At 34.6% G+C, this 18,263-nt stretch overlaps 1 protein-coding gene, 1 long non-coding RNA gene and 1 pseudogene across 2 annotated transcripts; 2 read left to right on the top strand and 1 right to left on the bottom strand.

The window, feature by feature from the left end:
• Window positions 1–5,010: 5,010 nt before the first annotated feature.
• Window positions 5,011–6,924, bottom strand: LOC105788611 (probable pectinesterase/pectinesterase inhibitor 33). Its single transcript, XM_012615578.2, has 2 exons — window positions 5,967–6,924; window positions 5,011–5,866 (listed from the first exon to the last, which is right to left on the bottom strand). The coding sequence occupies exons 1-2, from the start codon at window positions 6,835–6,837 to the stop codon at window positions 5,172–5,174; spliced, it is 1,566 nt and encodes a 521-aa protein (XP_012471032.1). The 5' UTR covers window positions 6,838–6,924; the 3' UTR covers window positions 5,011–5,171.
• Window positions 6,925–8,630: 1,706 nt separating this feature from the next.
• On the top strand, window positions 8,631–17,799 carry LOC105788612 (endoglucanase 8-like; annotated as a pseudogene).
• LOC105788614 (uncharacterized) lies at window positions 13,815–15,185 on the top strand. The gene is made up of 3 exons (XR_008190877.1): window positions 13,815–13,850; window positions 14,300–14,553; window positions 15,093–15,185. It is a non-coding gene; the product is annotated as an uncharacterized LOC105788614 (long non-coding RNA).
• Window positions 17,800–18,263: the final 464 nt, after the last annotated feature.

Below are 18,263 nucleotides of genomic sequence, written 5' to 3' on the forward strand. Positions count from 1 at the left end.
GCTACGCAGGAATCCAAGAGGTCGTCTGCAATCAAGCTGAATCCGTAATGAAATGGACATTAGGGAGAAATCAAACTGTAAGCGTTGTGGAATATGCAGGTTAAGTGGTCATAGTTGGAAAGAATGCCCTTGGCGAAACTTTCATGTTGGACAGTCGTCCAGATCGGGTCGGAATTGACCTAATGTTGTAAAATTGTTATGTGTAATGTTATAACATCTATAATTCATTTGAAATAATTAAAATTATTCAGCTTATGCTTATGCTTAAATTGTCCTTAAATTAAGTTATAAAATAGTATATGGCATTTGAAATTATTAAAATTATATCGAAAATGGAGCCATTTAACCTTAAATTCAGCTTTAATATAATGCAAAATTAGAATAATTAAATTTATGCAAAACGTACAAACTTTGTAATGTGCAAAAAGTGCAATAAACCCCTAAAATTGATGGTTCAATGGTGTGGTCTTAGGGGTACACCTATTCGGAGGTCGATGGTCACGTTCTGGGTGTTCACGACGACCAACATCATCATTCGGCGCAGGTGGAGGTGTGACAAACATAGAGGAAAAATCTTGTGGCTTGTTCGACATCGACAAACTTGTACCGGAAGGAGTCCCATGATGCTGCGGATACGGGTCGGATAGGCCGAGCATGCCGTATTGCGGCGGGTAGGATCCAAAGAGTTCAAATTCGTATGCGAATTTGCCTATTGAGAAGCTCGGAATATAGTCACTGCCCGCTAAATCAGGATGATAGCTATGTGAATCCACATGTGAATGTGATTGTTCGGGATCTGGCTGGGGCTCCTGCTCGGGCTCTGGTTCCGGATCATAATATGCCACAGGCTCAACCTCCATCGAGGCCACTGGGTACAATCCTCCAGGTTGCTGCGCGTGCGGGGGGACTACATTCGACTGGCCTTCAAGTATATATGGCTTCCCGCAACTAAAGTACCATCGTATATACTCTAATGATGGTTGCAAATCGGAAGCCATAACCATCTGAGGTCTTCGACGCATCCGATCGTTCCACAGCACAACAAATTTTCGATGCTTAATGCCCCAATCCAACTGTGGTTTCCCTCTTTTATTCATCTCGTGAACCGCCCCCACCTCGCATGTCGGATCCAGGATATGTTGAATGTAGCCAAACTGTCGTAGCACCCGATCCCCGTGATACCACTCGACTACATTAAAATTTATAATTAGTGCGTTAGTGCACCATATGTCAGAATGAACGTATGCAGATGAGGGTACCACATCTGTTAATTTTCGGCCTACGGTATGGCATCCATATAAACTGCATGATTAATAACATGGTTATAATTAGCCATAACGTTTGAGTAAGATATAGAAAGTAAGATGTCATGAATATTAGAATAGCAGCTTACCCCTTCCCCGGCATGCTGTTCGATCATGAGTCAGTATATCGGGACAGTGTGTGACCTCCCGATACTCGAATAAAGACTTCACCTACAAAAAACAAATATAGGGTTTAGGGTTGGTAACATTAGTCAATATACTATGACTACAAATAATGACAAGTTATATTTTATCACCTGTTCACTAGTGGATAAACATACGGTTGGTGACTAACCGATGCCAAAAATGGCATTCGATAGAGCGCCCAGGACTGCAGCAATGTGAGGCATCCACCCATGTCTACAACATTCGGGTTTGTCATCAGACAACCTCTCAATATAACACTGCTAGAAAGGCGGAGCCCCAGCTATACGAGCGGACATTGGACAAATCAACTAATAGGGGCAAGTACATCATATGCACCTTGTTGTTGTTTGCATCGGGCATCAGTACTCCCCCTAGGATATGCATGATGTACGCTCGAGCAGCGCACATCACATCAGCTCGCCTTCAGTGGCATTCGCTAATAACTTTCCAAATTTGGCTTTTAGCCATGTAAATTTTAAGCCCGTAAAATTTGACTCATCTTCCTCTGGCGACTCTCCAAGTACCTGATAACAAAGTGCAACCGGATCGGTAAATGAAGATACTCTCGTTACGGGAGTCCCTTTACAGAAAAAAATTAGGATAACATGATTTATTTCTATATATTACGTATATCCTTTTTAAATAGAACCCGTGATTAACAAATAATAAATCATACTGTATTATTAGCCGCATCAGATATGTGTCTACCGGGTTGAATCAATGGAGCCATTGCCATGCCTGTAAATTCAAAAAAAAAGTTAGTAAAAAACTCTCATTTTGGCAATTTATTCGTACTATTTTTCCGAATTTTTAAAAAATTTAGTAAAAGACTCTTACTTCGGCCATTTGTTCGTATTTTTCAGTGCATTATGTTTGAAATTTATTAATTTAGTTTTTTAAATTAATTTAGTGTAAAAAAAAACCCTTATTCACGCCCTTTGCTCGTATTATTTCCCAAATTTTATTACTTTCAATAAAAATATATTATTTTGTATTTTATTATTTTATATTATTTCATTACATTTTGTTTGAAATATTTGTATTAATTATTTTTAATTTTAAAAAATTAGTAAAAGACTCTTACTTGACCATTTGTTCGTATTTTTTTCTGCATTTTATTACTTTAAAAATATCATAATTTCTAATTTTATAATTTTGCATTATTTCATTGCATTATTTTTGAATTTTATTAATTTAGTGTGTTTTTAAATTAATTTAGTGTAAAAAACCCTTATTCCGCCCTTTGCTCGTATTATTTTTTGAATTTTATTACTTTTAATAAAAATATATTACTTTTGTATTTTATTATTTTATATTATTTCAGTACATTTTGTTTGAAATATTTGTATTAATCATTTCTGAATTTTTAAAAATTTAGTAAAATACTCTTATTTCGCCATTTGTTCGTATTTTTCTCCGCTTTTATTACTTTAAAAATATCATAATTTCTAATTTTATTATTTTACATGATTTTAGTACATTATGTTTGAAATTTATTAATTTAGTGTGTTTTTAAATATACCATTTTTTCGGATTTTTTACTTTCGGTGAATATACAATTTCATTTCTTTTCTTTTCGTATTTTATATTTTCTTAAACATATTTTTTATCATTTTATTTTTAATGCTATTTTTCTAAAAACTAATTATAACATCCTAAATAAATTTCATAAAAAAATATTACATACAATGAATTTTTCATGATAAATAAATTTCATAATATATATATGCTAAATAAAATAATAAAACACATACAATGTACATTACATACATTTTTTACACAAATATTACAAAAAATTTAAATTAATAAAACAAAAATTACCTTTTTTTTTCCTTCCTTCCCTCTTCTTCTTCTTCTTTCTTTTTTTTTTCATCTCCTTTCCTTTTCTTTCCTTCTTTTTCTTTCTTTTTTCTTCTCCTTTCCTTTTCTTTCCTTCTTTCTTTCTTTCCTCTCCTTTCGTTTTCTTTCTTTCTTTCTTCTTCCTTCCCTCTCCTTCTCCCCCCACCCACCAGCTGAATGGCCCCATAAATAGGCGGTGCCGCCTGTGGGAGGGGCACCATCGGTGCCACCTCTGACAGAGGCACAACTGGTGCCGCCTATGGCACCCCCTCCTTCAGGCTCCTGTCACATCGGCCGCAACTTTTTTTTCTTTCTATTTTATTATTATTTTTGTATTATTTTCGTAAATAAAAAAAATGTATAATATTTTGGTTATTTTTTTATTTTTTTTATAATATTTAGGTAAAATCCACATATTTATTCATACATAATGGTTTATTTACTTTATAAGTCCTATATATTAAATTCTAATTGTAATTTCTTAATAATTCTTACTTGGTTTACTTACATAATTTAGTCCTTGTACTCTAATTAAATACCATTTCGACGAAATTACCTATCTGAAATTTAATTCACTCCTAACATAGATTCGTAAATATTTAATAAAAATATTTACGAATTCGATTTATAGAAACATGATCCCGAAACCACACTTTCCGGTACCACTGAATTCCGGGTCGTTACATCCAAATATCCAATCACTTTCCACCAACTAGTTTTTTTTATACATGAGCATGTAATTCTTTACTCAAATTGCCCACAATATAGTCATAAGGAATTGGTTTAATTCTTTTTCATTCTACATCATTCTTTGGGTACTGCATGAGATTAAATTTGTCCATTTTGTTATATAGGAACAATCTCCTTTGAACAATTATGCATATTAAATCTCTCTAAATCTTTTTGATATGGTTTTTCTAAAACAATCCCAACAAAGCTTGTGATCTATTACGTAATATTTCAATTCCTATCACATAGGATGACTCTCCTATATATTTCATTTCAAATTTATTTGAGAGAAAACTTTCATCACGTGCAATAACCAAATTCATTTACAATAAGCAAAATAAACTTACTCCCACTTATCTTTTGGTATAAATATTGATCAACGATGTTTTCTTGAAAATCAAAAGATTTTATAGTATCATTAAACTTGATGTACCATTGCCGTAAAGTTTGTTTAAGTCTTGGCTTCTTAAATTTACGCATCATATAACATTTTCCTTCAACTATAAAATCTTCATGTTTATTCATATAAACTTCTTCAAGATTTTCATTTAGAAAGATTGTTTTCACGTCTATATGGTGTAACCTGCCACCTATATCATAAGATAATCAAATTAAAAAAAAAACTATTCAATTTTCTACTGGACCCTTTTCTTTTCTTCTTTTTCCATTTTCCTTATTTAATAATTTCCTTTTCCTTTTCTTAATTTTACATTCTGTTCCTTCTCTCTCCCCAATTTTAAAAAAACTCCAATGGTTGAACTTGTTTCGATTGCTATTGCATGAAAATAATGATACTATTTAAGGAAATAACAGCAGGGTGGAATCTAATTATATCATAGTACTTCTAATATATCTTATTTGAAAAATTAAATTTTTTTATAAAATGGAATATTAAAGATTTAAACTAAGAAAAACTCTATTTTCCCAATTTTAGTGGAGACAAATTCCACCTGTTTGAAATTGATTAGAGTGCCAAATTTAGAATAGTTAATTTCGTAGATTCACATGTCAATATATTATGGTATTGAAAAAAAAATCAAATACAATTTATTGTTCATAATTAAGAATGTATTCACAACGAACAAAAATCAAATAATAAATACAAATATAATGAATAATGCTAAATCTCCCCCGTTCGTGTATAGGACATACTCAGAGGCCAGCAGTGAATGGTACACCAGTGGTGGGTAACCATGTCCCGCCAGCAATAAGGCTATTAACAGTGAAACGTGATGCCACACTTGGGCTAGTTATCACATGAAAGCCAGGCCATTTGACCCTCCATTTAATTGAAGAAGACGGTCCATAATTCTTGTACTCCCCATAATACAATGTACCAAGAGCAAAATCAGAATGGCCCCATTTCGACCATCCTGCAGGACTAACTAAGCTGTCAAGATAAGTTTTGAGGACAACTGTTCGAGAATACTGCTGCCATGGCCTCCCTAAGTATGTGTTGAATGCATGAACCACTGGTTTAAGATCATTTGCAGCTAAGATTCTCGAATTATGGATTGCGATCCCGGTGTTTTGGTAAGGGTCACCACGGCCTTGTGCAGTGATTATGTTTGCCTGTCCTTTTAGGGGCCTTCTAGCAAAGATTGAGCAGCTTTGCAAGACTACTGCTGCATTGCCGAATATGATGTCTACAGTGCCATAGATATAACATTCTCGGTAGAATTGCCGCTGTGAATGTACCATGAGGGTGTCTTGATATCCCACGATGGCACATCTGTAGAAGACTGAGAGATCTGATGCCGAACGGAGAGCAACTGCTTGGCCTTTTGTTGGACCTGCTGTGTTACTGAATGTTATGTCCCGAGCAATGAATCCAGGGCCATCGATCCCTACACTCAAAAGGTTAATCGTCAAAAGAGAGATCATATGGCGCTAAAAGAACAATTATGCACTTTTCAAATAAGAAAGAGAAGGAGAACAAAGTTGTACCAGCAGTTGCAGAGCTGTAGATAGTGTAACCTGTTTTAGCACTCCGGCTACTGGTGATGATTGTACGTTTCATGCCGTCACCAACCAGCATAACGTTACGGTTAGCGCTGGAAACCTCAATATTCTCCCGATAAACACCTCTTTTCACATGTATGATAAACCTGGTATACCTTTTCCTCTTTGCGGCAGCATCTAGAGCAGCTTGAACGGTCCTAAAATTTCCCGACCCATCTTTGGCCACCACAATATGCGCCTTGGTTGAAGATAGCAATAGGCGCTTATGGTGCCTGGAGAGCCAACCAGGAAAAACTTGTGTAAGGTTTCTCTTACGCAAGAAAATCCCATTAACAGCTAAACTATTGCTAATCATCTGGGATATGTTATTGGATGAAGAGGGAGTGAAAAAATCAGAAACATTGAAATCCATGAACCCAGCTTCGCATGTTTGGATATTGGTCAGTGCTGTGCTAAGCCATGTTTGTGCATCGAAATCATTGCAGCCCATCCTCCTCCTGCTCTCTAGGCCTCGTAAAGTAGTGTTGAGTTGAAGAATGGTATTATCGAAGAGCTTGAGACAATCTCTCCATGCTGCCTTCTGCTTCCAATTCTCACAGCTCTGTCCAAACTCGTTGACTTTCTTTCCGGTCATAACGGCTCGATCAAAGGCCAGTTGAACCATTATCTTCCGAAATTGAGACATGTGTTTGGGAGCAAAACGACGGCTGCCGTGGCTCATCAAATATACGCATGGTTCAGGGTGAGGAGTTTGGTTGCACCACCATGTTATATTGCTTCTCGTACTCCTAGAAAGTGTAGTGGATAACATTGAAGAGAGTGATACGAAAAAGACTAACAATATCTTGATCTCCATGGCCAATATTGGTGAGTTTTTTTTTTTGTTTGTTTGTTTCTTTGATCTGGTTGTTGAGTACGTATATAAGGGTCGTAGATATCTTTAAGTAGGAGAAAATGGACATGAGCTGAAAGACTGGATTGTTTGCAAATAAAAGAAAATGACATAATAATTGCGAATGCAAGATATACAAAGAAGATTCACTAAGGCGCTTGCTTATTATGCAGTAATAGTAGTAAATTACGACATTATATTTTATATAATAGCATTCTTTACGTAAACTGTAAAATAACACAGACTTAAGGAAAAGTTATAATAAACCTTTAATTCTAAGAAGAAAATTGGGATGCATGGACTTCCTACTTTGCCTTGCATCATGTCAGATAAACTAAAATCACACTAACTTTATGACGTGTCACAATTTCATCCAAAGATTGCTTCAAACTTCTCAGCTTGCTTAATTCAAAGAATTTTTGCACTTATATATATATATCCCTTTGCTCTAATATATTCTACTTTTGAACTCGATTATCTATCTTTTTGATTTCCGTTGCCAACGGTGGAATGATTATATTGTCAATTAAAATGCAAATCATAGCTGTTAAGCAAATGGTTGAGTGGAGTTAAGATTAGAACATGTTCCTTACAAAAAGAGGTACAAATCAGTAATCTTTTATCTGAAATATCTGTTATGCATATGGGGGGGGGGGTCTTAGTTTGTTGAGTATATTGAGCTCATGTAAGATGGAAGCAACAGTGCCTTGAAAGGAAATAACCATTATTCTTCCATCACTCGTGTTCAGACAACCCCAAAAGCTGGAGGAACCATGTGGCTTTGTAAATTATAGGTTAAGCAAACCGTTCACTACTTTACAATTTAATCTATGAAATTTCAAAGAAACAGAAAAGGATATAGGTCTATTCAATTAGTTCATGTTTTGAATTGGTAATTGTTCCATTATCAAATCTTAGATCCATGAGAAAGCACTAATTCTCGTTCATTTTTCCAAAAAGAGGAAATAAAAATATATGGAATTAATTAATTTTCAAGGCAGTTTTTAAGCATTATAAACAAGTCCTAGCTTGACTTAATTTGGGAATTCATTTAAGTTCATACTAATTGAAAACAATTTGAAGAAGGAATATGTTACCATCTATATTCATGCAAACTTGGCAACATGATAAAACAGAAAAGAAACTGGACCGGAGGATACCCAAATTTATACCTCCATATCAAATAATGAGTACTGCACCGTATGTGAAAGATAGAGATGAATAAAAATTTATCAAAATCCTGAGTTCCGATGATAATCAATCTAATTAAAATGTTCAAATATTATGTACATGGTTTTTAATATAATAAATTCACATTCGACTTAATTATACGGCCGTGTTTAATATGAAGATACTATCATAATTAAAATCTTACCGTTTTAATATTTAAAAGAGGATAAAAGAAATTGCAGAATGTCATAAGAAACCCAGATTTTCTGTGGTTTCGTGACTCAAACTTAACTATATGTAACCAGGGTGTATTAATGGTGTTTCACAAGTAGATTGACAAAGATAAGCTTTGTTAAAGGGCATGAATTTAGCCTTTTAACCCTTTTGTTTTGTAAAGATTAAAAACGAGAACGTAACTGAAACCAGACAGCTAATGCTTGAAGTGTCATAGCCATATATGCATGTCTTTTCAAGCAAGAACTTTGTGTTGTCACTAGTATTGCACAGTGAAAGAATAGTGTATCGGAAAATAGAGTGAAGGAATTAGGTTTAATTTGAGGGAGAGAGCAATGGGCAGTGGTAAATTTATGACTCTGCTAACGTTGTTAGCTGTATTAGGCACGGTGATGGTTGACAAAGTTGGTTCCCAAAACTATGGTGATGCACTGTCAAAGTGCATTTTATTCTTCGAAGGCCAGAGGTCAGGAAAGCTGCCATCTAATCAGAGAATGATTTGGAGAAAGGATTCTGCTCTTCGTGATGGCTCTGACCTTGGTGTACGTCTTTCTCTATTTCTATGCTACTATCTATTACTTTTTTATATTTACATATATAACATTAAAAGCATGATTGAATTTCAGATGGATTTATTAGGCGGCTATTACGATGCCGGTGATAACGTAAAATTCAATTTTCCAATGGCTTTCTCAACCACAATGCTAGCATGGAGTGTAATAGAATTCGGCCAATTTATGGGTCCAGACCTGCAACATGCACTAGACTCCATTCGTTCGGGTGCAGACTACTTGCTTAAGTCCACCGACCTCCCTGGTAAAGTCACTGCTGCCGTTGGTAACCCTATTGCCGATCACAATTGTTGGGAAAGGCCTGAAGACATGGATACTCCGAGAACCAGTTACGTGGTGAATCAAACCCACCCAGGCTCTGAAGTTTCTGCTGAGACTGCTGCTGCACTTGCCGCCTCTTCTTTGGTGTTCAAATCCGCTCACCACTGATACTCTATACTACTTGTCAATAGAGCAAAGGAGGTAAGCAATTAAAACTATCTTCTTTCTTTTTCCAAGCAACTCTTTACTGTTTTCTTTTTCTTGGCGTGGATTGTTAGGTCTTTGAATTTGCCGATAAGTTTCGGGGAAACTACAAAGACAGTGTTGGCCAAGGAGTGTGCCCATTTTATTGTGACTGGGGTAGCTATAGCTACATGGTAGGGCATCCAGAAATTTAATATATAGATTTGGGAGATTTAAATGAATTACTACCATCGCTATAGCCCAAATTTAAAATTATTATTTTGTGCAGGATGAACTGATTTGGGGAGCAGCATGGTTGTTTAAGGTGACAAACACTACACCAAAGCAGGTTTTTAGTGGCGTTTTTAGCGGCGTTTGGATAAAAAACACCGCTAAAGATCGATCATTAGCGGCGCTTTATGGAAAACGCCGCTGAAAATAAGCATTAGCGGCGTTTTCCAGAAAGCGCCGCAAAAAACCTAAGCCCAACGACTTTGTTTTTCGAGCTTTCGGGGATTTAGCGGCATTTTTGAGAAAGCGCCGCAAAAAAACATAACCCCAACGACTCCGTTTTCTGAGCTTTTGGGGATTTAGCGGCGTTTTTAAGAAAGCGCCGCTAATGCTCAGGGCTTTAGCAATGTTTCTGAGAAAGCGCTTCAAAAAAAAAATAAGCCCAACGACGTCGTTTTGTGAGCTTTCGGGGATTTAGCGGCATTTTTAAGAAAGCGCCGCTAATGCTCAGGTCTTTAGCGGCGTTTTTGAGAAAGCGCCGCAAAAAAACCTAAGCCCAACGACGCCGTTTTGTGAGCTTTCGGGGATTTAGCGGCGTTTTTAAGAAAGCGCAGCTAATGTTCAGGTCTTTAGCGGCGTTTTTGAGAACGCGTTGCAAAAAAACCTAAGCCCAACGACGCCGTTTTCTGAGCTTTCGGGGATTTAGCAGTGTTTTTAGTAAAGCGCCGCTAATGCTCAGGTCTTTATCGGCGTTTTTGAGAAAGCACCGCAAAAAAACCTAAGCCCAACGACGTCGTTTTGTGAGCTTTCGGGGATTTAGCGGCGTTTCTAGTAAAGCGCCGCTAATGCTCAGGGCTTTAGCGACGTTTTTGAGAAAGCGCCGCAAAAAAACCTAAGCCCAACGACGCCGTTTTCTGAGCTTTCGGGGATTTAACGGCGTTTTTAAGAAAGAGCCGCCAATGCTCAGGGCTTTAGCGGCGTTTTTGAGAATGCGCCGCAAAAAAACCTAAGCCCAACGGCGCCGTTTTCTGGGCTTTCAGGGATGTAGCGGCAAAAGATTCTGGGGGCTTTGGCGGCGTTTTTGAAAAAGCGCCGTTAATGCTGGGGGCTTTAGCGGCGTTTTTGGAAAATCGCCGCTTAAAATATTTTATCTTAATTGGTTTATTCATATTAAATAAAATTCAATTTATTTCTAATTGAATATTTAAAATCTTCAGAAAAAAAATAATGACACGTAGAAATAATTTGAAATAAAACACATGGAAAAATTAAAATACTATTATTTAAAATAATTGTAAAAGAGATAATAATAATTTGTTTAGGGTTTTTAGTTTAGGGTATATGATTTATTTAAGATTTAAGACCGGTTTAGGAGTTCTTATTTTAAGGTTTAGGGATTATGGATTAGGGGTTGGGATTTAAGGTTTAAGGGTTAGAGGGTTAGGGGTTAGACGTGCTAGGGGTTAAAAGTTAGGGATTCAGGAGTCGAGTTAGGGTTTTGGGTTCAGATTAATTATTTTTTTAATTTATATTTTAAATATGTTCTTATATAATTGTAAAAGAGATAATAATAAATTTGTTTAGGGTTTTTAGTTTAGGGTATATAATTAATTTAAGATTTAAGGCCGGTTTAGGAGTTCATATTTTAAGGCTTAGGGAGTATGGATTTAGGGATTATGGTTTAAGGGTTGGGATTTAAGGTTTAGGGGTTAAGGGTTTAAGGGTTAGATGTTAGGGGTTAAGAGTTAGGGATTTAAGGCTTAGGGATTCAGGGGTCGAGTTAAGGTTTTGAGTTTAGATTAATTATTTTTTAATTTATATTTTAAATTTGTTCTTATATAATTGTAAAAGAGATAATAATAAATCAAATATATTGAAATTATGAGTATAATTTAAATTATTTGAGAGATATATAATAGATAGACTTTATATGTATTGAATGGTTAATTTAGGGTTTAAGGTTAAGGTTTACTTGAGATTTGTTAAATGATAACATTTTATACAATTAATTAGTGCTTTTATATTTTAAAAATTTAATCTAAACCATTTCATATATTTAAATATTAGTTTAAATAGAATTAATAAATAAGTTAAAAAATGTAATAGATTGATATGGATATTTAGGTATAATTATTTATTTTGGAGAGGACCAAATTATAAGAAAAAATACAAAAATAAAATGAAATAAAAATGATATGAATATATAGGTAATTATTTAATTTAGATAATTCTAACTTAATAATTAATTACAACTATTTTATCATTTGTTTTCTTTTAAAATATACAATATTTATTTTGAGAGTACTTGTTTTTTTAATAAAAATCAATTTATAAAAACAAAATAAAAAAATTTTAGCATAGCAAAACGGCTTCATTTTGTTCAAAATGAAATAATATTTTGCGGCGTTTTTATAAAAAACGCTGCAAAAGATAAGCAATAGCGGCGTTTTCTATAAAAACGCCGCAAAAAATAAATCAATTTATAAAAAACAAAATAGCAAAACGGCATCATTTTGTTCAAAATGAAATAATATTTTGCGGAGTTTTTATGAAAAACGTCGCAAAAGATAAGCAATAGCGGCGTTTTTTATAAAAACGCCGCAAAAAATAAATCAATTTATAAAAAAAATAAAAAAAAAATTTTAGCATGCAAAACGGCGTCATTTTGTTCAAAATGAAATAGCAGTGTTTTTATAAAAAAAACGCCGCAAAAAATAAATCAATTTATAAAAAACAAAATAAAAATTTTTTAGCATAGCAAAACGACGTCATTTTGTTCAAAATGAAATAGCGGCGTTTTTAAAATAAATCAATTTATAAAAAACAAAATAAGAAATTTTTAGAATAGCAAAACGGCGTCATTTTGTTCAAAATGAAAAATTCTTTGTGGCGTTTTTCATAAAAATGCCGCTATCGTTTTTATAAAAAACGCCACAAAAATAATTTTACTTTAAAAAAATAGCGCCCTTTTAACATAGCATAACAGTGTCGTTTTATTCCAAATTAAATAATTTTTTGTGGCATTTTTATGAAAAACCCAAAAGCTTATAAAATAGCATTTCACTTTAAAAAAATAGCGCCATTTTATAAAATCCCCCCCTCCGGAAATCCCCAACTTTCCCCCTAAAATCCCTAATTTCCCACATCCAAGAAAAAAACCCAAAAGCTTATTCAACTCTATGTTTCTTTCGAACTGAAGCCAAGCCAGTTCTTGTTTGTTCTTCATCTTAAAACTCTCAAATGGATAAAAGGGGTCCAAAATCAAAGAACCCAGAACCAAGAAACCAAGGAAACGATGAGAAAAAGAGCAAAAAGGGATTGCGACTATTAGCTCGAGTTAAACCATCTGAGATTTTCTTGAAATCTATAACCAAGGATGTTACCAATGTTCAGATTACATACCCTTGCAGGTTCTTTTTCTTGTTCCTTACTAATGCAACATATTCTGTTTTTTATATCCCACAAAAGTAACATTGCAGACACTATTTTACAGTTGTCTAGTGTTTGAAAATATGGATATTTGCAGGGATTGAACTATGTTGGTTCAATGTGCTTTTCAGATTACGCATTTGTTCTTGTTGCTTCTAACGCCTCTCACAACACACACACAAACGCCTCTCACATTTCTGCTTATTTTTAGGGTTCATTTTTTCTTCTTTTATTAACCTAAATTTCATTTCTCCATCCCAAAAATCCTTGGATCAGGTAACTTTTCCAATAAAGCTCATTCAGTTTTTTCCTTTAAATGTTTTTGCGGGTTAAAAATCAAATTTTTTACCGTCCATTTGTTCATCTAAAACTTTTTTGATCCTGGGTTTTGTCTAATATTAATAAAAATCTTTATATTTGCTTCAAATTAAAATCTCTTCTCGCATGAAGAAAAGCAAGCAAAATTATGATTGTTATTTTTCGGGAATCTTGTTGTTCATTCTTGTTTGAAGATTAGATTAGATTGAAAATATTAATCTAAAATTTGATTCTTGCCTTATTTGGTTGGTTTGATAATGTGGTGCTTAGAATTAATAATAATGATGTTTTTGGAATGAAGTTGTAGCTAATGTTAATAGTTACAAGCCTTTGTGGGGTAAAATATTCATCACCTTGAGGTAATCAATATTCAAGTTACATACATATGATTAGAAATATTCATAAGCTTATATAATTCATCAACATACAATATTGGCATCTGCTCACCCATTGTTTTTGGTTTGTTGTTGTTGCGGGGAAGTGAGAAGCTCCTTGACTAGTCTCAAATTACTCCATGGTTTCAAACTTGAAGGAGAATGAATCAAGTATGGAACCAAGGATTCTTCATGTCACCAATAGGTAAGCTCATATATACAACCTTGAAAAAATGGACATAATATGGGCATGTTCGGTTCTTCCAACTATGGGTACTTCAATGATGCTTTTATGGTTTGGCGACTTCACATGCATTAATATTTTTTAGGCATAATTTGAAATAACCCATCATTTTTTCTTGGAAAACTGGAAAAAAGGAAACAAATTGATAATTTTGTATGTTTTACATTTATGTTGTTTGATATCTTGTTCTTATCAATAGTTTTTTTGGGATGTTAACTTTCAAGAAAAATCAATTATTTGGTTTTTCCTGCTTCATGTCTCGTTTTTGTTTGAGAGGAGTTAACGAAATTGAAAATACCCATAAATTGTATTTTATAAATATTCTTAACCATTATTGATTGTCCGGTCTCTTTTTGTAATCTATGATGTTAGGGCCTTCACTAATTTTCTATTTGTCTATTAATGTGCAGGAGCTGCGACAATATATTTTTTGATGCATTTAGTTGGCTTGCAGTTTATGGTTATATAGTAGAAGAGATAAGCATAGAGAAATGGTCGATCACCCACACTAATTTCTTGTCCTGAACAGTCTTCTTCATCTGTTAGTAGCCATTGTTTTGACAATCATAGTATAAGAGGATCACCCACATCAACAGTCATTGGACCTTCCAAGCATCGCCATTCAACTCTCGGGGATCCCAATTTTGTGGAGAATTACTTCAAGGTATTGAATAGATTAAAGATTTCCTTTTCTCACATTGTTGTGCGATATTTGATTAGTTCTCTATAATCCTTTGCGATATTTGCTTCAAGCCAATTGTTCTGCCCACCTCAATTATTAGGAATGTTAAACCTTTATGTGGCTAATTGTTTGAGTATGCCTTATTGAGTTAATTACCTTTATGTGGTGATAGTGGGTATGTTTTATTTTATTTTATTTTTGCAGTCTTGATTTGTTTGTAATTGTCGTATCCTTAATTCCTTTTGATATTTTTCTTGTATTTCAGAGTGGGAAAGACATCTTTGATGAATCAATATCCTTTATTTTGAGATACATGCTTTGTTTTAGCACATTATATTTGATTGTTAGTTGCATTGAAAGACACACAATGACAATTACTAATTTGTTAAGAAAGATGTGATTACTTTGAAAAATTCAATTGTTTAAATTATTTTCCTAGCCTACTTTGATTGCTGTTATTTGTGGGAAAATTAGTCTACATTCTTTAAGCTGATCTTAAACTGCTTCCTACATTGTTTCAGCCTTGGGAAGAAAGTTTGCAGGATGCACACGAGTTTGGAAAACTTGTTCTATTTCAAAACTTGGATCCAGCTTACTCTTCAGCAGAAATGGAGGTAATATTTATTAAGAATCACAATTAGGTTGTGTTTGAAGCATTTTGTATTTACACGCATATATTTCAGTTTTCTTTCACTTTTCCTCTCCCTACATGTGTGGTTTGTACCTTTTATCTTTCTTATGAATAATGCATGTTTATATTGCAGGATATAGTTTGGAATGCCTTCAATGAAAGTTTCAGAGCAAAGATGGTGCAGCAGACTGCATTGTATTTTTTATTACATTACAATGTGTATAGTCATAGGCAGGTTTAACTAGTCAGTCTGTTTCTCATATGTATTATTTATTTTAGTTTTGATTCTAAATTTTTATTTTTACTTTAAGATTTACGAAAACTTGAGTTCTAACTTTTGGATTTTAATTGTGTTATTAATTTATTATTTTAAATTCTAAAACTAAATTCATTAATTTTTATATTTAGTTTTAAAGTTAAAATTTTCATAGAAAATTTAATTTAAATAATATTTTTATTTACCTTGAAAGTATATTTAGAGTTCACATTTAAAAATAAAATAAAATAAAATATTTATCATAAATAAATATTATTTTATTAAAATAATATTTTTAGTTATGTTTTTAGTGGCGTTTTTGCAAGAAGCGTCGCTAAAGGTTTGTTCTATAGTGGCGTTTTTGATAAAAGCGCCGCTAAAGGTCTTGATCTATAGCGGCGTTTGTAGAAAAAGCGCCACTAAAGGTCTTGATCTATAGCGGCGTTTGTGGGAAAATCACCGCTAAAGGTCTTGAGCTATAGCGGCGTTTGTTGTAAAACGCCGCTAAAGATCCTGATCTATAACGGCGTTTATGGAAAAGCGCAGCTAAAGGTCCTGATCTATAGCGGTGTTTGTGAGGAAAGCGCCGCTAAAGGTCTTGGTCTATAGCGGCGTTTATTTCCAAAAACGCCGTAAACGTTTGCGGCGTTGACGACAACGGCATTTTTTGCGGCGCTTCTTTTAGTGGCGCTGAAAATCGCCGCTAAAGGCATAAAAACGCCTCTAAAAACCTGTTTTGGTGTAGTGAAAGGAGCAAAAGTACTGGGATTACGTTCAAAACAACATTCCAAATCTACCAAGACGAGTTATAAGGCTTGTAAATGGTGATTTACAAGCTGCTAAAACTTTTGCTGAATTCGGATGGGATACAAAGGATGCCGGTATTAATGTACTTCTTTCCTAGGTAAATAATACTGATAATCTAATTATCCCTTCTTCAATTTGATTTTCAATCATAAAACAATTTATAACATATATGATATTCTAGAATTTGGTTTTGGTTGTGCTTTGCAGTTGGTAATGAACTCGACTAGTGCTGAACCTTATGTTCCCCAAGCCGACAGGTTCGTGTTCAGCGTCTTGCCTGAATCACCGTACAAGTCTGTCACATACTCTCCAGGTTGCCTACTTAATTTCAACTTAAATTGAACTTTGAACCTTACACCTTAAATCCTACAACAATGATTTGTAAAATGAACAAACTAATGATAGGTGGGCTTTTGTTCAAATCTGGTGGAAACAATATGCAACACGCCACTGTCCTTTCGTTTCTTCTTCTTGTTTACGCTCAGTATCTGAAAAAACTTGATGGATCAGTAAATTGTGGCACTTTTGTTGCAGCACCATCCATGCTCAAGCAAATCGTAAAAGGCCAGGTAAGTTGACATGAACATTAGGTTCTTTAGAAATAGACCTCCACTTATCAGTCGGTTCAGACCTCCACTTAGTTTCACCCAAGCTTCATCCTGGTCATGGATAGATCACCCAAGTTCGGGTCCATAAGCAGTGACAATTGCCCTATGAAGACTCACTTTCGCTACGGCTCTGGTGGGTTCCCTTAATCAAGCCATTGCCTATGAGTCGCCGGCTCACTTTTGAACAGGCACGCAGTTAGAGCCCTAGGCTCCTTCCACTACTTGGGAGCTTACAGTTTCATGTTCTATTTCACTCTCCGACAGGGGTTCTTTTCACCCTTCCCTCACGGTACTACTTCGCCATCGGTTACCCAAGAGTATTTAGCCTTGCAAGGTGGTCCTTGCTGATTCACACAGGATTCCACGTGCCCCATGCTACACGAGTGAAAGCGTAAGCTAGTGATGCTTTCGGCTACTGGACTATCGCCATCTAGGGTTTGACACTTCACTGCTTCGCCTAGCATCATGACGCTTTTATTGCTCTCCTGCAACCCCGTTTTCAACGTTTAGGTTGCAATATTCATTTACAGTCCTATGAAGTCTGAACAGGATCCCATCTAAATCGAAACATATAAGCTTACACAAACATTTGATTGATGCATGTAGACTACATACTGGGAAAGAACCCTCTAGAGATGTCATACATGGTGGGATTTAGTCAAAAGTTTTTGAAGAGAATACATTATCGGGCTTCCTCTTTACCTTCCATAGGTGCACATTCAAGGCACATCAAATGCAAAGACGGAAGCCCGTACTATGAAACCTTAAAACCAAATCCCAACTTTCTCACAGGAGCTATTATAGGAGGACCAAATATGAAGGATCAATTTCTTGATAATCGGATGAATGCTGGTGAATCAGAGCCAACCACCTATATTAACGTGCCTTTGGCTGGGTTCATCGCATATTTCAAAGCATTTCCATAACTTTGAGCTCCCCATTTTTTGTTAAGGACTTTGAGCTATTTGGTTTACACACAAAGATTAAAACTCATTTGTTGTTGGCTAATTAATAAAAGGGAAAAGAAAAATAGTCCTAATGGCGGTGGTGTTAGTGTCCTGCCTCTTATATGAGAAGAGTTATAAGATGTAAAGTAAGAGAGATATGCCATGGAAATCCACAAATGATGAATGATTCTACAATAATAATAGGAGAAGAAGAGAAACATGCATTGTTTACAACACCTTTTAAGTTCTAGATTAATTTACATTAGAATTCTAATAATAAATCATATCAAAATCTTCATCATTAGGTACATCATAGTTCTAATCCTAAAGGTGTGGATATCTATTAATAAATGGGTTAAATATAAAATTCGAACTTGTCCATTTTTTCTAAATTGGTGCTTAAACTTTTTTTCCGTCCACTAGTTTGGTACTTAAGCCTAACA

This window comes from Gossypium raimondii, chromosome 2 (genome assembly GCF_025698545.1).
Source record: "Gossypium raimondii isolate GPD5lz chromosome 2, ASM2569854v1, whole genome shotgun sequence".
Classification (NCBI taxonomy): Eukaryota; Viridiplantae; Streptophyta; class Magnoliopsida; order Malvales; family Malvaceae; genus Gossypium; species Gossypium raimondii.